Genomic DNA, 21,035 nt, shown 5'->3' with positions numbered 1-21,035 from the left:
TGTGCATCTGGAGAGCCATGACGCGAGATCATATCCGTTATTTACACGCTTCTGTTCTGGCCTGCCGACCCCCTTGCCCCACAACCTTCTTTGATGATTATCCTTTTCAATCTTCACTCTGCCAGCTTTTTGTCAGAGGTAAACTGTACGTTCAGGGGTTGACAGAACCGGAAGCGGCTCCTTCTCACAGGCCCCATTGAATACCGCGAGTTCTTAGGGTAGTCTCGAGGGTTGATAGCAGCCATTCTGTATTCGCCCTCCCATAATCGGATATATCTGCCATCCTCAGTGGTACCCGACCTAACAGAGCGTCAACCATGAAGATGTTCTCCATGCCGCAATGGAGAGGGAGTCTCTTGAAGAGCTCATAGAAATTGAGCGATAAGCTTCCAGAGACGTCTATATGCAGCTCTTTCAAGTTGACACACTGTCCAAGGCAAATCATATCCTCAATGTTGACTGAGTGCCTCATAAACTTGAGTCGTTTGATCGAGGCTGCAACAGGGATAAATGAATCCAAAGGGGTCCTCCCAACGTCAACGAGGTCGAGCTCCAGATTAAGCCAAACATAGCGCCGCTCACCACCGTCCCGTACATCTTCCAACTCGGAGAAGAGCTGTCGATAAACCCCCAGCTGACGAGCTTCGCGACAGACTTGCACTATTGCTGGGATCGGTGTAAGGGAATCCACGTTTATCTCAAACACTCTATAATCATCTGCTTCGTAGTCGGTTCGTGTAGTTACTCTGGCCAACCAATCAACGTCGACGGTACGAGGTTCCGCAGTCAGCTCCCACACCCGAGCCCGGAGCTCAAACGGCAGGTACATGAACAAAGGAAAGCTGGTAGCAGCCATCTTGCTCGCTGTTCATCGATTGAGTGGCAAGGTTTTCTGGGTATCTGATCAAGGCCACCTGGTCAGCGCTTGCTACATCAGATCCGAAACAAGGTGATTGACTGCTGGAGGGAATGCGAAATCGGACTGATCGGCTCGCGATACTTACCTGCTGTGGCCGACTGAGCGGGAATTGGAAGCGACCAGATGAAGTAGCCAGCAAATTGCAGCCTGCGAGCGATTTTCTGGAGGAAATGTCTCGTCTCTCTGTGCTGGTCAGGGGAGAGGAGAGGTGTAGCAGTCCGTCGCGCGGGACTAGATGAATTCTTCAAGTGGGCGAGTGTCTGCCAGCCGCGGATTGGTTATTGTCGCGAAGTCTGGGAGAGCTAGCAGAGAGAAGCTAGAGCGACGGAAGGGGCCGCGCTTGTCGAGGGAGATGATGTCGACGTGAGGAAGAGCCGCAGCTGACGGCTACGCCAGGGTCGGGACGTCGTGGTGTGTTGCGCCTTCTGTTATGCTCCCAGAGTCGTGCGAAGCGATGTTGATTGGGCGCCGCGCTGCTTGGAAGAAAGATGGTGCGCGGTTTGTGAAGCAGAAAAAGGGAATTCAGAAGCGTGGAGGAAGAGGTAGAGAATAGGTGGGCGTGCGCGGGGTCCAGGTCCAAAGGCGGTCAAACATGGGACGAGCTGAGGCAGAAAGTTAGCGTGGCGGGAGTGAATGGAAAGTGAAGGAGAGAAGTGAAGTGAAGGAGGAAAGAGCAAACGTGCGAGGCCAAAACACAGCCTTGTCATCCGGAGTTGTCATCGCCAAGTCATATCGTAGCTCTGGTACAGCCTCTTGAACGTACCATAATAAAGGGCCTTACCCAATCCAGGAGACAGGGTCGGACCGTCCATGTTCGGTTTATCCTTAAAACTATCCTATGATTCACATAGTGTCATCATAGATGCGTATCGGGTAGGTATGACAGCAACAAAGTATATTACTCTGGGGTAGTCTCGAGGAGGTGAAACCGTTATATCCAAGTCTGCCCGACAGAAATTTCTTTCCTCCTTCCCAAAATGTTTGACGCGGCCTAGTACATGACTTGCTCTCATCCTCATATATAGTTCCGCACACGTCGTGCCTTCATACTCCCGCTTATGCTGCTAATCAATTCACGGAGTGCCACCTGATTCGAACGTTTGTGGATGTTTGAACATTAGGACCGGGGCACTCTGGGTCCTAGTGAGCAACAGTGGCAGGAATTCGGCTCCTACCATCTGCTCAAGATGAATGCCTTCACCCTCAAGTCTTTCAACCGTGTCCTCGTGATGTTGTCCCGTACCCATCTGATATGTTGAGGGTCATCATCGCCCACGGACTCATCCCATTGGCGCGTAAAGCCGCCCACAGTATGGTGTACAAAAAGTTTCTTCAGAGAGCGTGGCAAAAAGCCGGATAAATACTTTCTCATTGTAGCCAGCTCAAGAAGCTTCTCGTTCGAAGAGGTTATGTGAAGCTCCTGCAAGTTTACGAAATATTCGTGGAGGGCAGCTTTATCGCCCACCATAATCTCAGCCGTCTCAAACTTGAGGCGCCGGATTGATCGTGCAACACTCTTAAAATCGAATAGAGTGAGCCCGTTGGAAAGGCCCGCGTCGACCGTGTCGATATCCAAGTTCAGCCAGACATATCGGCGCTCTTCGCAAGATCTGACAATGTCCAACTCGGAAAAAACTGGTTGGTACAGCCGGTGTTTGTAACGAGCTTGGTAGCAGGTCTGCAGTGCTGCCGGGACCGGCGTGCTCGTGACGACTTCGTAAGTTGTGCCGCGGCCTTCGTGGTAACTGCATCTGGCGCGCGTGACCGTTACTCTGCGAACCTTGACGGTCCGAGGCTCGACACTAAGTTCCCATATGCGAGCTTGGATTTCCCAGGGAAGCTCAAGAAACCTGGGGAAGGTGGTGGCCATAATGCTTGTTGTTCTTAAAATGTGTTGTGGGTAGCTATGTTAGATGGCGAGATGTTAGCGCTTGCAAAAGCAGAAATGGAAGTTGAGTGTCGAATGGACATCACAGGGACGAGCCAGTCCCATCGTCTTCTTGCAGGGAGCTAACACATACCTCGTAGAATCTTGCAGTAACTGGAAGGTATCTGACTGTCCCTATTCTCTTGTCGTGGAAGCGATTAAGGTGAAAAGATCGTATGGAGCTTGATCGTGATGGTCGACGGCCGCAAAATGTGGAGGGGAGATAAGTTGGCTCAAGGAAGATAGATAATCTAGCAGTGCCCTCGCCGTCTTTGCTGAATTTTTGGGACGAGTCAGATATGTGAAACAGTCCGTCGAACTTGATGATGGTCTGCGGTAATAGATGTCGCTGTATCGTCAACTTGAGTGGCCGCAATATCTGGAGGAACTCTGGGGAAGTGGGAATGAAAACTAGGAAAGAATACCACAAAGCAGTCTGGTCAGGTAGAAATAAATAGATCGTGCGTAGGGGCCACGTTCCTCTCAGTACATAGCAGATTGTGTGAAAAATAAATGCAATACCCACACGCCGAAAGAGTACGGAAGTCCGTTGCATTTATCTCTCACGCATCCTGCTTAGATAGAGGGTGCCCTGCATCGCATCTGCGTTTCTGCTCCTGGTCCACGATCTTTCTTCATTTATGTCAGACATTTCCAGTCATGTGTTCAAGAAAATTTTCGGAATTCAATCGTCTTGGACAGAGAAGTATATTCAGCTTCAACAAGTATCGGTCATATGTAACACTCCAATGCTGAATATATGCGATCGTGTCCATATGTACGTACAGCCACCACTTAGACACGCAACTCCCCGCTCAAAATCGCCTCATGTTTTTTTCTCCGCTCGGACAGGGAAACACAGCATATAACCGTGCCGATTGAGCAGGATATAATGGGCTTATTGGTTCCATCTGTCTTCCAAGGTGCGTCTTCATGACCAGCCCAGATAGCCCTCGCATACCGAGAACAGACGTGGCTACGCATCTTGAACACCGACAGATATATCTCCACCCCACATTGTTGCCATGTAGCCAAGATTATCGTCCCACATCTCATCCCCGTCGAAGCCGTTCGCTGCCATGTAGCCAAGATTGTCGTCCCAAATCTCATCCCAGTCGAAGGTGTTCAATGTAATATGATCCTCTGTGTCGTGTAGGATGATATCTTTCTGACCACATGGAAGGGGGTTCTTGCGAAAGACCCATCGGAAATTATAGCTATCGCCGTGTATATAAAGCTTCTTGAGCTTTACGAAGTCCTGAAGATCCTTGATCTCCCCGGGATGAAGCCGTGATCTGTCGATGTCGAGCCGCTGAATGGAAGTTTGGATGCTTTCGTACCTAAAGTGGTACAGGTCGGTCATCCCCGCCCGGATAGTATCATACTCCCAGTTGATCCAAACATATTTTCGCTGGAAGTCGAAAGTGCCCAATGGAATTTCAGCGAATGCCTGTTTATACACTCCCAGGTAGCGGGACTGCTTGCAAACTTGGAGTATCGCTGGCACTTCATTCACCGAACGCAAATCTATGCGAAGTTTCCCTTGTATCCGCCCGGAAACCACACGGACGTCAACCTCGCGAGGCTGGATCGTGAACTCCCATATCATGGCACGGAGTTCCCATGGCAGGCGAGGGAATGGGTGAAACGTCCCTGTGGTGGACATGCTTCCGGTGCGAGTGGGGGGCATGCTGTCGCTGTGTTCTCCGAGGCCTGAAGGTAGTCACTGGTAGCTGAAGATGACAACATTGTCAGCATTGGAACAAAATCTGGAGGGGGAGTAGGCACGGAAGAACGTCAGAAATAATTACCTGTGTGACCAATGCAGGTCCGGTCGGAAGATTCCTGGTACTAATGTTGCATGCGCCACTAATGTACTGCGCTTGAAAGAGAGTCTGACGACGGCGTCTTTGCCGCCACCCTGTCTCGAGTCTGTCTGGGCCTGGGGAGATGTAGGGCGTGTAGCTTCGTCGTGGAAAACCGTATTTCTTGGGATCAATGTCGACCGCCGACAAGCGGGCGCCAGCAACGGAGCAACCCAGTCGCTCCGAGGGGCTAGAGTTGACAATATCGCAAGATCGAGAGCGCGTGGTTCCGTCCTGACGTCGGTGTCTTTCCACATCGTGCTCCTCCGTCCAGTAGTTTAGTTGTGTTGACTGCTAAGCAGGTATTGCTCCGCTATGAGACCCCCGTTATGAGCGGGGGGGCGGGTGGTGGTATTGCCTCGACGGGTAAAGCTTGATGACACGAGAATCTGGGTCGTTACTTTGGAGGTGGCGGTTGAATGCGCGACAACGAATGGCGCAAAACGCGACGGACAGGGTCGAGTGTTGCGGGCCAGCATAGAGGTGAGGGGGATTGCGCAAGAGATTGCGAAGGTAAGCAACGTAATGGGTTAAATAGCGAAAGAAAGAAAAGAGAAGGTGAAGGGTGAGTGAATGGAGTCCCGCCCAGTGAATGGGAAAAGCCGGTGAATGGGAGGCAGAGTAAAGGGAGGCCTCTCCAACCAAATTTCATCCGAAGGAGAGAGTTGACGATGCCGCCAACTTTTCCCCAGGCCAACTATCCGGACCGTACATATCTGCAAAAATGGTGGGAGGAGAAAGAGTGGGTTGGGAAGGAGTATATCGATGTATACTTAATTCGGGGCGTTTGTTTTTGGGATTCAGTAGATGTATACAGAATTGTCACTTGCTCGCTTTGAGACAGCAGGCGCTTCAACGATAAACTTGTTGATCTTCCAGGTCTACCTTTCTAGATACGCTAGGTAACGAGCTGGTTAGGAGGCGAAAAGCAGAAGTTATCAAGAGCCGCGGAAAAACCGCGGAGTTATTTCGACAGACCACTCCTCGTGCCGATCGTCACAAGCTTTATCAACCAGAGTATCTTCGTCGCCGTCCAAGTTCTGAATGCCATCTGGACCAACCCCGGCTGTGAGCTCTATGTTGCAACTAGTCGGGCAGCCTGGGAAGGCCCGACGCCAACTGTACCTCCCAGACTTACAGATTACAACAACCCGCTTGAGGCTTACACAACGCTTGAGAGCTTCAACATCCCAATTAAGAAGGCTGTACGTCGAGAAATGCAGGTATTGTATGGATGCCCAACTTCTGCCACGGCTATACCAGACAAAATCCGTCTTTCCAATCTTGATGGTATCACAGTCCCAGTTGACCCAAACATAGCTCCGCTCATTTTCTACTGTTTGTCGTGGTATGTCCGAGAAGGCTTGCTGGTAGAGCCGTGAGTAGCGACCCTCTTGGCAGGTGTGGAGGATTGTAGGAGTAGGTGTTCGCGAGAGAATCTTCACATCAAATAGCTTTTTAGATAATCCTCTGGATTTGACGCGGACATCAACTTCACGCCGATAGTCCAGCGACTGCTCCCAAACTTGTAGACGAAGCTCTGCTGGGAGGCGCGGAAATGGGTGGAAGGTGCGCCCCCCGTTCGCCATCGTATTTGCTGAGTTTCCGAGAGCTGTTCACACCTGAAAGACACGACATCGTTAGTGTTTCGTTCAAGAACATGGAGTAGAAGCAAATTGAAGAACAAGAAACTGTACCTGCGTAAATCAGGAAAGGAGAGAAGTGTCCTTACGTGCAACAAATGCAGGTACGAGGTATGATGTATGCCCCAGTAACGCACTGCGCTTGAAGAAGAGTCTAAAGGTGGGGGCCTCCGCTGCCACCCAACCTAGGTAGGAGGATGTAGAACGCGTATGTGTGTCGTTGAAAAGTTGTAGTGATCGGTGAGGATCGCACTGCCGATAAAGGGCGCCAGAAACGTCGCAACCCGATTGGCGTGAGGGATTAGAGCTGGCGGAAACGAGAATGCTGTCGTCTCAGCGACAAGGGTTGATGACACATGAATCTGGGTCTTCGCTCTGGAGGTGATAGTGTATGCGCGACGGGCAACAAACGGCAGAGAACGTGTCGGGAGGTTAAGTATGTGGGGAGCCTCCCCAACAAAAGTTAATGTCGAGGAGAGAGTTGACCATGCCAACTTGTCCCGACCTGGCCACCAGGCAGTCACCCAAGCGGTACGTACGGTACGTAGTACCTGCAGAAAGGGCGGAAGGGGTAAGAATGCGTGGGTGGGGAAGGAGCAGACCGATGCATAGAAGCAACGCTGGACATTTCAGTTCTTGTTCTGGGAACAGCAGTTGCAGGCCTTTTGCGTCTCTCGTGACCTCGCTAGAATTATAAGGGCCCGCTCCTTCCCAAACTCCAACGCCGAGAAGAGTCTCACTCATGCTCGGATCCGTTCCGGTGTCGTGCGTTGTCACCCGGTCCGCTCGGTCAATATCTTCTACGTGGCGTGACCATTGCAATCTTATTAGTTAGTTAACAACTCCCTTCAAGCTATTTGCATCCACTTGATGCTTTGCACTCAGATAAGAGCGGGCAATCTTTTGTCTGCTTCCTTCTTTCCTACGCTGCCCTGGGAGCTCCGGGCTCGGATGTGGGAACTGATTTTGTAAGCCTGTGGATGGAATAATTTTGCAGAAGAGTTAGTTTTTTTTTGATAGAAAAGGTGGCGGTTGAGAAACGAGGGAGGAAAGTCTATTGGATATAGTAGTGGTTATAAACTTGAACGGAAGGACATGGGTGGGTGCGAGCTCTCCCTTCGCAACAGATGGGTGCAGAGCACCATCGTGAGATTCGCGCTAGGAGAGAGCTACGAGCTTGCCAGCAGACGCTGAAAGGAATCAAGCAGAAACAATGAGCAAGCAGATGGAGGGAGCGAGTTAACATGGGAGGCAAGATGTCACAGTTTCTGAGATTTCGACTGTCCCGCAACCCAGAAAGACACGTATTGTGTCCGTGTCGTCACAGGACAGGCTCAATAGATGCAAGTGCCTTTAAATTCGTGAATTTTCTGGCGAGGCAGCGAAGGTGCTAACTAAGAGCTCAACCGGTGTGTTGCTCCAGCAGTCGACGATTGTCTCTGGCAGTCCAGTTACAACGTAGTCGCCAGTTCTCTCCCCGTGTATACATGCCGTGAAGCTCAACCTGATCTGCACGTTCCTTCTTTCAAGGTTCTTCAGTATTACTACTTTCTCCTCCGCCATTCTGTTCCCTGAAATGCTCATTAATAGCGTATATGATTGGTAGATGTGAATACCTGCCTTCCACTTCTTCTTCATCGGAATAAAATTCACTGTCACCCTTCCGGGCTATAGCCTCCCACTCCTCTCGGTGCGGCTCGAAGCGCTCTTCAGCTTCCCTAGTCCATTCGAACAAAGTCGTCATTCGATCATTGACTTGGTCGATCAATATGACATCTTTTTTGACCAAGGGGCCCTGGTAAAACATCCAATTGAATGCGCAGAGACCCAAGCTGCGCTCATTTGGGCAAACAATGTAGACTTCTTTCAAGTTCTCAAAAAGCCCCAATGCATTGACGTCCTCGTAGACAAACCCTGCCCGCTCCAACTTGAGCCGCTTGATGGATGGGGCAACCAACTTCAGATCGCGAAGGTCCTGCATTCCGATGTCGATGATGTCAAGATCGAGATTCAGCCAGACGTATCGCCTCCAGCTAGCTTTGGGGACGAAGTCGGGAATGCGTTCGACCTCAGAAAAGCACTGTCGGTACACTCCAAGGTTGCGTGACTCGCGGCACACTTGTAGCATTGCTGGCATGGGCGTGGAAGAAAAAACCCGCTTATATTCCTTTTTGCCGACAGACGCATCGCTCAACGGTTTTCCATACTCCCCAGTAAGAACCTGGACTGTGCGAGGCTCAGCGGAAAGTTCCCAGATTCGAGCACGCAGCTCCCAGGGGAGGTAAGGAAAACGGTGGAAGATGGTGGCCATTGTTCAAGTCGTCATTTGTCGATTCCTGATAAACACACTGTCATCAGCAACTTCGTTGCGGGCACCACATGAGGGAGGCTTGGATGTTGTTGGCACTTACTTGAACGTAGACTGAGCCGCATATAGTGACCAGAATGCACCGCAGGTACAATCTTCTTCGTGAGCGCCGTTGACGCGGAAGTCAATAACTTTCTATCGTAAAACTGATCTTGGGAAGGAACCCTCCGGGGTCGAAGGGGCTGTGGTTGCGACCCGTAACACTCGACGAGTATGTTCCAGCGTCGCGCAGGCGACAGAAGTACAGGTAGTGGAGTGGTGGTGATGAGATAATCTACGCGTGAGGAGTTAGTTCGGGGTCCAAAATGAATGCCGTTTTCGTACAATCTGAAGCTGAGCTGAGGAGGAGTCGGGCGCATACGGTTTACTTGAGGGACCAGTGCTCCTTCTGGGGGAAGCGCTGAGGAAATAGAGAACCGTCCTTGGACGTATCTCGACCTGATATGCTTCGAAGCACAGGAATGCTGCTTCCTGAAGATGAGGCTTGGGTTGTGCAAGCCCGGCGATATGGAAGGAGTGATAGGGACGGGTTGAGTGGCGGGTGAAAGACCAGAGGACGGGAAGAACTTCAGTTTTAAGTTCCTACGTGCGCGCGCGGGGTTCTCTGACGTAAGGCGGTCAGTAAGTATTAACTAAGCAGAATAGGAATTGCAACAAGTGAAGAGGAAGGAGCGGCTGCAGAGGAGGGCATGTTGGGATGGAAGCCCCGTTGTTGTCGTTTGACTAATCTGCGGGTTTCTCTGATAGGTTAGGTGTTTTCCACTCAGTCACCTCACTCATCCCCCTTTCTTCTCCCAGCGTAATTTTAACCTCCATGTTCTCCAGGTTCTTACAACTTGTACCCGTGCCCCGGCCGTCTTGAGAGCAGCCGCTCCTGAGTGAGTTCTGCAGCATACGCCTCGCACAATGCTCTCTTTGGCTGCGTTTGTTCTCGTACGGTTTTCGTACAGCGCTTGGAATAACTCAACTTACTCAACCAACTCGACTCAACTCAATCCAACTAAACTCAATTCGAGACCCCCAAGGTGAGTTACAACTCAACTCAGGACAGTTGGTGAATTGGCCGCCTTTTTGAGTATAAAAAAGGTCATATGAGGCCTTTTGTACGAAAACCGTACCAGAACAAACGCAGTCTTTGTTCACTAATATCATTGTCGACGAGGACAGTCACGTTTCTCTAGACTCAACTTGCGATGTCGCCCGTTCGTGTTTCGAACTACCCGGCAACCGAACTTCTCAATTGCAGTAGAAGTCACAGCACGACAGCACAAGGACTTTTCTCTTTATGTATGTCCATGACCTCAAGTCCACTTTATCTCGGAACCTCAGACCAACTTATGGCGGAAACAAGAGTGGTAATAAATACTTGCCTAGAGAGGGCGGACATTGGTAGGTGGGTTACGAGCTCTCCCTACACAACAGACGGGTGCAAAGCATCGCGGTGAAAAATTTCGCCAGAAGAGAACTACGAACTTGCCAAATAATGTTGAAAAGCGAGCAGTTAGAAACACTGAGAGACAGATAGAAGGAACGAGCAAGTGTTGAAAAAAAGATCTGAAGTCTCTTCAGTTGCTGCTCAACTATCTTGTGGATGCCTGTCACGTAGTATCCTCGCAGACTTTACCAAGACATCAACAGGTGCAATTTGCGAATGATGCGTTCTGGAATCAATATCTATTTTATGGTGGCCAAGCCAATGGTAAGAACCGTATGGTTGAACTACTGGTGGCTTCCTGACTATCAAAGAGACCTCCTCTTTTGTCTGTCAAGCTTCATGGTATTAATAACCGCCCCTAGCTCCTTGACCTTCCCGTCTACACGCTGTGAAGCCCGGGCAGAAATCCTCCCACTCAGTTGTCCTTTCTCAATTGTTGTCTTCCATGTTCCGAGCAATCTCGGCAATTCGCAGGAGCGTGGGCATCATTGAGTCAATGTCAAGTCCGGCAAACATCTCAGAAACAGGAATCGGATCAGCACTTGCAGCCTCTGCCCATGCCTGTTCTTCAAGCTGCCGCTGACGTTCGTATTCTTCACACAATTCCTGTGCGGTGATTGTGCGATTATTCTCCGACTGGATCAAGTGAATGTTTCTGCGATCGCAGCTGAGCACGAAGGGTGCAAAGGTGCAATACCATTCTTCCAGGCCTTCTTCGTCGAAGCAATCTATGTGAGCCTCTATCAGGTTCTCAAAGAAGTTGAATGAATGAACATCGCAGTCGTGAAACCCTCGAGCCCTATATTTGAGCCGCTTGACAGGCTGCGCAGCCCAACGGTAGTTGTAGAGGTCATCCCGCCCATAGTCGATAATGTCAAAGTCAAAGTTCAGCCAGACGTAACGCCTCTCGCCGCCCTCTGGGACAACTTCAACCTCAGAAAGGGCCCTTTGGTACAGTCCGAGATTGCGCGACTCGCGGCAAGTTTGTAGTGTTGCTGGCACGGGCGTGGTTGAGACCAGCCGCGCGTATGCTTGCCGATCCCCTTCATTGATGAGGTACCTCTTGGCGTGGACGTCGACTGTCCGAGGCTCAACCGTCAGTTCCCAAATGCGAGCACGCAGCTCCCAAGGGAGGAAAGAGAACAGGTGGAAAGTCGTAGCCATGGTTCATGTCGTGATTCGTCTTCTCCGGTGTGACGATGGTTGTAATTTCTAATAAAAGCATCGTTGTCAGGACCTGCTAAAAAGAATAACGTGGAAGGATCAAATTTAACAGACACGAAGGGCTGCGGGGTGGGATGCTGGCTGAATGGAGGCTGACGGGACTTACCTGCATCAAAACCGAGCTGAATGCAGGAACCTACATGTACTGCATGTACAATCTCCTTCGTGTGTGCCGCTGACGCGGAAGTCAATGTTTTTTGTCGTAAAACTGGTCTTCCGGAAAAAAAATCTCGACGATCGAAACGCCCGACGTCGCAACTGGTATCACTCGACGAGAAGGTCCCAGCAGCAAGGCAGGCGGAAGTAAAGCGTGGCGTTGCGGCAATCAGAAGACGAACGCGCTGGGAAGCTTGTCGTCTTCGTGCGAGCTGAGCCAGAGGTGAGCGAGAGCCGGGGGCATACGGTTTGCCTGAGAGACAAGAGCTCCTTCTGACGAATGTCCCGAGGCGGTAGAGGATATTATCAGCCGGGTACCCCAAAGCGCAAAATTGACGCTCCTGGAGATGGAGGTTGAACTCTGTGTGCTCAAAGCTCGGAATGAGTCAGGTATAAGTGGTGCGTTGAGCGGAGGGTCCAGAAAAGTTCAGAAGGCGGTGGTTGAAAAGGTACAAGTACGCACACCAGACCTGCGTGGGGTTAAGATTAGGCGGTCAATGCCGACAAGGCAAAAATATTGCAAGTGACGTGAAGTGGCAAGAGCGACTGTGAAGGCCGGCATGCTAGAAAGTTCGTCGTTGCCGTTTGACCGCCCTGCGGGCCGCCTTTGACGGGATGGGATGACAATCGCAGTTGTCAGTTGTTTTCCGTTTGTGTTGACTGGGCTGTTGACCGGATGCTCACCTGGAACTAACTCACAGTACAATAGCACAACCACTTCATTCTTTCTGTTCGCTCCTGGACCCCAAGTCAACTACATTCCAATGTTGGTTTGTTTGTTGGTTCGAGATTTCGGGTCTACTTTCCTGGGGGTTTTCATATCCATAAGGCGAATCGCCATCATTCATCATCATTTACATGTCCCTGACCACCCCCCTTACCTCCTCCCCCTTTCCCCTCCCACCTCCCCTCCAACTAAGTATGATAAACACTCCACTAAACCTCCCAATCCCCCGGCAACAACGTATTCAAACACTTCGCCATCCCCTTCCCACCCATCTTCTCCCTCAACTTCAAACCCCCCCCCCCCCCCCCCCCCAACCTCATACCACAACTTCTCCACCACAACCCTAACATCCTCGCTGCCCCAAAGCAATCACTGCCCCCTCGCCACGTTTCCCCCCAGCCGACACCCCGAACGCGTAAATGCCCGCTCACGCGATGATTCTGTGTTGACCGGCCATGAAGACCCAGTCCCCCCGTGGTTCTTGCCTGCTGCGTGGTTTTTGACGATCTGTAGGCAGTCTTTGAGGAGGGGGGAACGGTCGGAGGTCTCGTCGATCCAGGTGTAGTCTTTGCACCATTTGCGGGGGCCGACGCCGGGCCAGGCAGGCTCTTGGTCCTAGATCTGTGGTAGCGGTGGTGTTTTGGGGGTGGGGGGAGGAGACTTGAGAGGGGACAGGGACGGTATCTTCGCCTTCGGTGTTTGTCATAGGTGGTGGTCTACGATCACTGGGAAGGGAAGAAGAGTCGACACGGGGATACTGGATGTGCGGAGCGGGATGGGATACGGGGCTGGTTAGGTCCATGTTTTTCCGCGTTGTTGTCGGGGGCTGCTGGGAGGGCTAGGACTGTAGATCTAGTAGCCAGGAATCCGGTGAGGATGGTGATGATAGGGTTGCAGGTTATCATGGCGATGAGAGCTACTCTTGAGCTAGGAGCCAGGAACTAATTAGGTAGTGGATAACGAAGAGATAGATAGATACGTGTCCGAGCGGCGGTCCAGCCTGCTTCGTGAAGCAGCCCATTGGCGGTCCATGATTCTATGTATACTGACACTTCCTTGCCATTGACCGAAGGAAGCATGGTCGTGAATGCGAATAAGCGCCGGTTTCGAAGACGGCATCATGTGTGTCAGAATAGGTATATCAGTCTTTGACAGTGATTCAATTCCCATGGTGATATTTTGCGGTGTTCTGCAGGCATCGCTTTGATGTCAATCAAAGCAAAACAAACCTGGGAAGCATAACCGGGGAGCTGGGAAGAATGGAAAAGGGGGCAAACACAGCACCCCCGTACTGACTCTTTGACAATTGACAACGGGACGAAAAGATGTTATTCAGGGAGAGCAGAAGCGGCATGATGACTGCACATGGTTCTGTATAGGAGGGAGCATCTGTAGGGCGGAGTGCGGCGAGGTCATTTCCATTCCGTAACAAGTGTCATGCGGTGCGTAAGTAATCATCGATTTTGTCTCCTTCCGGCGATATTGCCAAGCCTATCCCAAATATGTTATATATACAGAAGAATCGAAAAATAAGGCAGAAACAGAATCAAACTGAAGATGCTCAACGCGATGGCCATAATGATGTGCGCAAAAACAAGTCAGAAGATTTGACCGGCATCGCCACTTCCAGGGCAAGATGCGGCTCATAGACCCAAAACACAAGCCAGCCCAAATATCGATAACAAACATGGCCAATTGACTTCATTCACCCCTGACGCCACGCTCTCCGGCTCATAACTCGTCTTTGGACTTTCACTCCCTGTTGGAGTCTCATCACTCGACGTCTGCTACGACGACGAAAAAGTCCTCACAGTCTTGATATCATTCCCCTTCAGCGGCGGCTTCGCTTGATCGATCAAGACTCCCTGAATCGTCTCCAATGCGCTCATCTGCTCTCCCAACCCGGCATCTCCATAGAACCCATCAACATACCACTTCGTTCCGCACATGGTTCCCGTAGAACCACCCTGGCACCCCTGGGCAGCAGCCTTGGCGGAGGTGTGCAGCAACCGATCGACCGTGGGTTTGATAGAGGGAACCATGATCTTGGAGGCGTAGACAAACCGGGAGAAGTACCCCTTGAAGGAGCGCATGTCCGTGTTGCAGATGTCGATGTGCTCGCAGGCGTGCTCGTACATGACGTCGGTGGAGTTCTTGACGTCGCCGAAGGGGGTGAAGTAGTTTTGCGAGCTCTCGAGAAGTTTCTTGGTGCGGTCGGTCCATTTATCCTGGTCGGCGCCGGTGCTGATGTTGGCCATGACTGCGGCGCCGTAGGTGTAAATGCCCTGGCTGTAGGAGAAGGAGGGCGTGTGGGCGGCGTTGACGTCGGAGCAGTTCTTGGCGGAGCTGGCACCGTCGAGGACCTGGTAGTAGTCGTTAATTATACCAGTTCCCTGGGTCCAGTCCCACACCTTGTTTGCCCACTCGACGTAGGTCTGGTTGCCAGTAATGCGAGCCAGACGTGCCGAGAGCTGGAAAAATCCGCCGTTGCTGACCGAGTTCTTGTAGTCAAGACCGTTAGGGTTCGAGGCAAAGATTTGCCAACGAAGGCCACCGTTGCAGGTCGATGTATCCCATCGCGAGGCAAGTGATTTCCAGATGTTTTCACTAAGTTCGAGGTATCCCGGGATGTCAGATCGGGGCTGAGGGAAGTTACGCTCGGCAGCGGCGAGAACGGTGAAACCCCAAAAGGCCTGGTCATCATTTCCTTCTTGGCCCGCATGGGCCGGGGACATGAAGTCGAAGTCAGGGCCGGCTTGGGCGAGAATAGCAGTTGCAATCTTCTTGTCGTAGGTGTGGTCGCCAGTGTAGTGGGAGTAGTCGAGCATGCTACCCATCATGGCACCACATTCCCACCAGTAGTAGGGGGCATCGAGATCAACAAACTGGTCGTCCGTGCCCTTGTAGAAGGACATGGTATTTTGGGCAATGGTTTTGGCGACACTTTGGACCGAAGCTGGGATTGTGTTAGTGCCCGGTAACGAAGTGTTACCTAACCAGGTATATCGACTTACTAGGGCTGCTGATATCCAGGGATTTGGGGATGCCAGCAGAGATCAAAGAGATGGCCGCTGCCGCGGGCCGTACTGACTTGACGAACCTCATTGCGACGGTTTGGTGTATATCGTTAAGTTCTTGTTGAAGGTTTTGTACTTTTTTGATTCTTCCCCTTGTGTCTTGTAGTTCCAATCCAGCACTTTGTCGTCCAGCGAGTGTTGAGTGTGATCAGGTCGTAAGAGAAGGAAGGCAAATGTGAGCTGCAGGTAACGACTCGTTCCTCAGTGGTGTCTAGATGGACTGTCGATTTTGAAAAGGAAAGCAAATGAAGCACATTCAAGGCTTCGAGTTGAAGAAGAAAAGGACAGAAGATGAAGGATCGGGTTGGAAGTGATCAACACTATTGTTGGCTTCAAGCCTTATTGCAAGCAACAGCCCGATGACGAGGAAAGGAGAGGAAGATGAAATAGAACAAAGACAATAGTCAAGTTGAATAGGACGGGCGGGCATGTTGGGCTGGGCCACCGTCAGCTTTATTAACCAGACACCACCACAATAGGGGCCCCATGGTGGAGGAGTCCCACCCCGGGACCCGGGGATAGGATGAAAGGGGCAGGCTGAGCTCCAACCCATGCAGCCTCAAGGATGTTCCAAGGGTGCCTCGGTGATCCGGACCCCACCCCCGGTATGCAAGAAGGAGGGGATCGGGGGACGGGGATGGGGGACATGGCTACCTCAGTGGTCAATGGGGATGAATGGCCGGAGGAAGGATGAACACTGCAGCGACTGGGGCTTGCATGGTGTGAACTGTGAACTCTCTTCATGGTGCTGTGTCACTGAGTCCTGGTAATCGACAAACACATGCCTTGATGGAGGAGTTCCAGATCATTGTGGATGCTTGCTTTACACTAGCTTGACGACGGGCGGAAAGACGGGATGCGCGTCGAAGGCGTTCAGGTACCATTGCAAGCGGATTCGCTCCGACTGCCCCGAACCTTTCTTATTTTGGGTGTAGCTCTGTTTCGTTTCCCAAACTTGCAGGCAACACCCTAGGTTTCGCGCTGCACCGCATGCTGACGGGGATCGGCAAAAAGATCTATGTTTGGATGGGGCGACGTGAGGCGTTGTGGTTGATTCCATCAGACGGCTATCGATGATCGAAATCCATGCACACATACGGTAGAATCCATACGCACATACGGTAACCCACCTCTTCAGGTGTGCGCCGACACAGTTACTAAAGACCACTAAATTTTGCACTCGCCTCACGAAATATTACCTTTTGAGAGGTTATTCGAAGTTGAGATTTGGCCAATTGTTTACCTCTAGTTGAGGGTTGTGATCCAGCTTGCTGCCCTGCTGCAAATGACGGAAGGGTATTGAAGACTGCGCTGTACAAGGCCTGAGGTCCTAGCTTCATTTGCCCTGTCATATCCTTATGCAAGCGAAGATTACCTACCGAACTATCCTCATCTCTACGGGTAGCGCTAGAGATAGTGCTATGGCACCGCTCTGCTGGCGCAAATGAGTTCTGTGAGCCATCTGGTGTTGATTAGAGGGAGGATGAACTTGAAGCGTCGAAGGCCTTGAGAAGGTTCGTGGTTAGGACTCCGGATTGGCTGTATACCCTTAAAAAGTGGGTTTACCGTATGTGCGTATGGATTCTACCGTATGTGTGCATGGATTCCGGATCGATGATGGACACTGACAAGGAAGAAACCTTCGTTGAAGCAAGAGAGAGGGGCAGAAGGGGCAACAGCAACCAGTCGATTTGTCCGTGCTAATCAGCATCTGTGTGCACTCGCTCACTCGTACTTGTGCCGCCGGGGGCTGTCTTCCATTCAAGTTCTGCCAGGAGCAAACTTGGCATGTGTGAGGTTTCGCAGCTCTGCGTGCCATTCATTGTGTCCCTTCCTTCTCTTTGTGAGAGCAAACCCAGATGATGATCAAAAGAAGTGAAGTGCAGTGTCCACAAAGAACAAACGTACTAAACCCCGCCAAGAAAGAAGTGCGGTTCAAAGTTTGCCAGGGGCAATTGGCAGGAACAAAGTTGTGCAGCTGTGCATGTGGCAGCCACAGGGGTTCCATTTGACGCTCCTCGGGTCCCCGCTCCTTCTTTTTCTGGAGCTCTCGACCCAAGTGGGTCCTGTGAGGAAGAATTCCAGGAACGACAGGGGTCATGATTGGCGGGATCGTCAGGTCCCATTGAGCTAAGAAACATGAAACACTGAGCGTGAAAATGGGCATTGATAGGCCGAGGATGCTCGAAAATGCGACACTGGCGACGTCCACCTCTTTTCGCTTGTGAGTTTGAGCTTCTTCTCCAGTCGTCAGCGGTTACCAGTTACCAGACACTTGCCAACAGCCGCGCGACTGTTTGTTATGTAGTGAGACTTTACTACTATTTTGGTACATCTGGTTAGGACTGGCTGCGGTTGCGGTTGCGGTTAATGAACACCTAACCACCGTGTTTCGGTTCATTCGTCGGTTTTTGGGCGTCATTTTGACTTTGGTGATTGCTGGCTTGAGACATATCTTGTGCCTCGCTTCAGTTCTCTGCCGTCAGAAGAAAGGATAGAGACGGCATCCGGCGTCAAACGAAAAAGTACTTGGTAATCAAATCATGAACTGTCTCTGCTGTCCTTGAGGTTCTTCTCGGGTGCAGCTGAGCCATTTGACCTGTTTGCTCACATGAACAGTTTTGTAAAGATCTCACAGAGATCAATAACGAATCGTCTTGAGATATGATATCAAACCGTGCTCGACCAGCTCACTCGTCGATCCCTCGCACACCCGTTTCGTGGTCCCGACGGGAAGGTTTTGCCTTCTGTCAAACCCAGATACAGCCAGGCACCGTGTCGTACACACGGGAACAAAGTACGGTGAGATCCGAGTACCAAACCTGAGCTCATCTCTTCCCCGGTAACAGTTCAACTTTTGTTCGATGAAACCAAGATAAGACATGAACACTTAAGTGTCTGGAACGTACCCCAAATTCGCTGTCACGAGGCTATCAACCACGACCTCAACTTCATCCGTTACAACAACCGACAAACATCCTTCTGTTCGATACCTAATGCATTCCTTGTTGCTTCCCATTTGTGATAGCGTCCTACGCTCGGCCAACAGATGCTTCAGCTCTCCCCCTCCTTCTCCCCCTGTTCCATGCCATGCCAACCCTGAAATGTCATATCCCAAACAGGAAGTCCTGAAACTTGAAACAAAGCGGTATATCCTCCAATCAATTCCCATCCCAACGCCAGCGCCAATGCCAAAAGTGCAAAGACAGAAAAAGAAAACCTGACCCTCAATGCTTTTGACCTTTGCAGACATTTTAAAGCATCAACACCCCTCCAACCACACCCGCCACAGCAACCCCCAAAACACCTATCCTCTCCGCCGTCGAGCTCCCAGCAGCGCCATTCTTGGGGGCACCCGTGGGGCCGAATAGTCCCTCGCTTCCCAAAACGCTATCAGGATCTCCGCCTGTCGCAGACGCCACCGCCGTACCGTCAATGTCCGTGGTGCCAACCATGGGGCCGGGCGTTGCAAGCGTCAAGGCGACCCAGGTGATGTTGGGGCTGCTGTAAGTCTCTGTCCATGTCGTCGCCGCGGGACCTGTGACGGTGCCCACAACGTAGTGCGAGCCAACTGAGGAGGTGCCGGCGCAGATGGCGGCGGCGGTGCCATTGAAGTTGCAGTGCATTTCTTGTGTGCTGTCAAAGGGGGAGGGGGTGTTAGTCATTAGGGATAGAAGGAGAGAAAGGAAAAGAAGTGGGATAAAATGTAAAGTGGACAAAGAGGTTGACATACAAGGTTGGCTCCGCTACGCCTGTGTACTTGAAGGACTTGGGGCCTTCTGTAAACACAAAGGGTGCATCAGCGGACAGGGCGCAATTTGGCTGTCCTTGGGCGCAAAAGATGGTGTAGGCGGTCATGGATTCGTCCTGTATTGCGACAATGACATGCATTAGAGCCGCCGATCAAGAAGAACGTTGTGGGGATCGGAGCATGATGAACCAGGAAGGACACGAGCGGAAACGTGAACCATAGATCCGGTAGAGGACAAAAGGGAACCTACACTGCTGATGATGCTGCCCCTCAAATTACTCCAATCCTGTACCCCATACCCGGGAACCCAGATAGAGACGGTTGTGGGCTCGGCAGCCGGCTTGGCCACGGATGTGATGACATCGGACCCGGATATAGCGATAGAGGTGGGAGCGGAGTCGGAGGAGGACCCATGCTTGTGGTGATCGGCGGTAGTGGTACTAGTCGGAGTCGCGATATCCAACGGAGCTGCGGTTGCTACTGCGGCCGATGCTGCGCTTGTCGCCGTGGTCAAGGTCTGGCCATTGACACCGACAACAAGTCCTGTGCCGACCGCACATAGCAATACAAGTTTCGCGGCCACTGTAGCCAGAGAAGAACCTCTTCCGACGGCGGCGGCGGTGACATTCTGACAGTGACCCCGCGCTGGTTGTGCTGGTGCTCGTGCTGGTGCTGCTGATAAGCCGGTGGCCATGCGTTGCAGAGATGATAGGCGCATTCTCCTTTTTGTTCTCTGTCTGTGCTGACTGTGTCCCTTTTCCCCCTTCTCTTGTTCACCGAGTCAAGCGGTGCGATCGCGAACTGGGTTGTTCTTCTCCTTCCAATGGTAGTACCGTCAACATTTCACAAGGAAAAACAAACAATTTGAAGGAGGGGATGGATGGGGAATCGCAATGACAAAAGTAAAAAGAGAAAAGAAAGGGAAAGGGGGAAATCCAGCATGCCAAGGGAAGGAATTGGATTGCCCGCAAAAGAGCCCGGAACCCGCTCGCGATCGCCATCCAAGCCCGACCAAGACTCGTCTGTGGGTGCGTTGTTTGGCCTTGGCGTGCTTGGCGAGCGGGCTGGATGCTCTGGGCGTCGCTGAACATCGCTGGACGGCAGTGACTTGCCGGGCGCCCGCTGCTGCAGCTTCCATTTTTACACACTGAGACCACAGCACATCGATGTGTTTTGGCGATATCACAGCGGGAAGTTCCCAGGGGGGCAGAGACATGCCAAGAGTTTATATTCGCCCTTGAGGATTCCTTTTCGTCGCTCTTATCTTCTCTTCCTTTCAGGCCGAGGCTGCTTTGATTACAATATCGCGGGATCGTCACTCGTCAGTCAGACCGTCTCGAAATGCGGTGCCGGTTCGGGATTCCACAGTGTCAGACTTTAACTCGCCAAGACAACTCGGCAAGGTGAACACGCGTTTTTTCCCATCAAAGTCTTGGGCCCACATCACGACACTGCGACAACGAATGCCGAACATGCGGTGCGGTCGGGTCACGGTTGGGTGCCGTTGTGCGACTTGTGATCCTTCCTCTCTGCTGTTTTGGTGACCTGCCCGTACCTGCCGTTGACTTGGAAAGGTGGAGCCTGGTCAAATTACCACTGCTCGTTAATTTTGGAAGGCGTGAACGGTGAGGGTTTTTGCTCTTTCTCTCCGAACCCATCCGTACTTTCTTCGGCAGTATCATCGGAATTATCGCCGGTGGGCCAATCCCGATTCTAACAAAGGTCATAGGTTTGATCGGCGTCGTCATGATCAAAGTCTGCCATCTGACAAGTCGATCTGTCGTTGAGTGTCCGGTCGCCGCCCCGACTCGAGTACCGACGTAAAGTTCTATTTTCGGAATAGCGTCCGCCAGCCCTACCCGGCCGGATCCAAGCCCGTTAGTCCCAAACTGCCGGGGCCAGCATGCTGCCGCTTAGAGATAAGGCAACCCGACTGAGACACT

The 21,035-nt window shown here is 51.7% G+C and overlaps 10 protein-coding genes across 10 annotated transcripts; all 10 read right to left on the bottom strand.

The window, feature by feature from the left end:
* Positions 1-43: 43 nt before the first annotated feature.
* Positions 44-883, bottom strand: B0H65DRAFT_582472 (uncharacterized protein). Its single transcript, XM_062830851.1, has one exon. It carries the CDS (start codon positions 854-856, stop codon positions 185-187), a length of 672 nt encoding a protein of 223 aa, XP_062677893.1. The 5' UTR covers positions 857-883; the 3' UTR covers positions 44-184.
* A 1,207-nt stretch (positions 884-2,090) lies between these two features.
* On the bottom strand, positions 2,091-2,789 carry B0H65DRAFT_552899 (uncharacterized protein; the record flags this gene model as incomplete). Its single annotated transcript, XM_062829927.1, has 1 exon — positions 2,091-2,789. The coding sequence occupies one exon, from the start codon at positions 2,787-2,789 to the stop codon at positions 2,091-2,093; it is 699 nt and encodes a 232-aa protein (XP_062677892.1).
* An 804-nt stretch (positions 2,790-3,593) lies between these two features.
* On the bottom strand, positions 3,594-4,439 carry B0H65DRAFT_478965 (uncharacterized protein). The gene has a single exon (XM_062827508.1). The coding sequence runs from the start codon at positions 4,207-4,209 to the stop codon at positions 3,823-3,825; it is 387 nt and encodes a 128-aa protein (XP_062677891.1). The 5' UTR covers positions 4,210-4,439; the 3' UTR covers positions 3,594-3,822.
* Positions 4,440-5,592: 1,153 nt separating this feature from the next.
* On the bottom strand, positions 5,593-6,457 carry B0H65DRAFT_323191 (uncharacterized protein). Its single transcript, XM_062823438.1, has 2 exons — positions 6,409-6,457; positions 5,593-6,333 (listed from the first exon to the last, which is right to left on the bottom strand). The coding sequence occupies exon 2, from the start codon at positions 6,298-6,300 to the stop codon at positions 5,650-5,652; it is 651 nt and encodes a 216-aa protein (XP_062677890.1). The 5' UTR covers positions 6,301-6,333; positions 6,409-6,457; the 3' UTR covers positions 5,593-5,649.
* An 819-nt stretch (positions 6,458-7,276) lies between these two features.
* On the bottom strand, positions 7,277-8,665 carry B0H65DRAFT_512281 (uncharacterized protein; the record flags this gene model as incomplete). The annotated part of the gene is made up of 2 exons (XM_062828560.1): positions 7,277-7,328; positions 8,268-8,665. The coding sequence occupies 2 exons, from the start codon at positions 8,663-8,665 to the stop codon at positions 7,277-7,279; spliced, it is 450 nt and encodes a 149-aa protein (XP_062677889.1).
* Positions 8,666-10,511: 1,846 nt separating this feature from the next.
* B0H65DRAFT_561217 (uncharacterized protein) lies at positions 10,512-11,374 on the bottom strand. The gene has a single exon (XM_062830166.1). The coding sequence runs from the start codon at positions 11,319-11,321 to the stop codon at positions 10,587-10,589; it is 735 nt and encodes a 244-aa protein (XP_062677888.1). The 5' UTR covers positions 11,322-11,374; the 3' UTR covers positions 10,512-10,586.
* Positions 11,375-12,633: 1,259 nt separating this feature from the next.
* On the bottom strand, positions 12,634-13,191 carry B0H65DRAFT_582459 (uncharacterized protein; the record flags this gene model as incomplete). The annotated part of the gene is made up of 2 exons (XM_062830850.1): positions 12,938-13,191; positions 12,634-12,879 (listed from the first exon to the last, which is right to left on the bottom strand). Exons 1-2 carry the CDS (start codon positions 13,064-13,066, stop codon positions 12,634-12,636), a joined length of 375 nt encoding a protein of 124 aa, XP_062677887.1. The 5' UTR covers positions 13,067-13,191.
* A 733-nt stretch (positions 13,192-13,924) lies between these two features.
* B0H65DRAFT_323174 (mannan endo-1,6-alpha-mannosidase) lies at positions 13,925-15,483 on the bottom strand. Its single transcript, XM_062823436.1, has 2 exons — positions 15,279-15,483; positions 13,925-15,220 (listed from the first exon to the last, which is right to left on the bottom strand). Exons 1-2 carry the CDS (start codon positions 15,367-15,369, stop codon positions 14,052-14,054), a joined length of 1,260 nt encoding a protein of 419 aa, XP_062677886.1. The 5' UTR covers positions 15,370-15,483; the 3' UTR covers positions 13,925-14,051.
* B0H65DRAFT_323178 (uncharacterized protein) lies at positions 15,461-16,029 on the bottom strand. The gene has a single exon (XM_062823437.1). It carries the CDS (start codon positions 15,892-15,894, stop codon positions 15,598-15,600), a length of 297 nt encoding a protein of 98 aa, XP_062677885.1. The 5' UTR covers positions 15,895-16,029; the 3' UTR covers positions 15,461-15,597.
* Positions 16,030-18,410: 2,381 nt separating this feature from the next.
* On the bottom strand, positions 18,411-20,240 carry B0H65DRAFT_323153 (uncharacterized protein). Its single transcript, XM_062823435.1, has 3 exons — positions 19,343-20,240; positions 19,075-19,208; positions 18,411-18,977 (listed from the first exon to the last, which is right to left on the bottom strand). The coding sequence occupies exons 1-3, from the start codon at positions 19,808-19,810 to the stop codon at positions 18,596-18,598; spliced, it is 984 nt and encodes a 327-aa protein (XP_062677884.1). The 5' UTR covers positions 19,811-20,240; the 3' UTR covers positions 18,411-18,595.
* Between the last annotated feature and the right edge of the window lie 795 nt (positions 20,241-21,035).

This window comes from Neurospora tetraspora, assembly GCF_033439725.1.
Source record: "Neurospora tetraspora strain CBS 560.94 chromosome Unknown B0H65scaffold_8, whole genome shotgun sequence".
In the NCBI taxonomy this organism is placed as follows: Eukaryota; Fungi; Ascomycota; class Sordariomycetes; order Sordariales; family Sordariaceae; genus Neurospora; species Neurospora tetraspora.
This window is presented reverse-complemented; position numbering and strand designations above follow the sequence as displayed.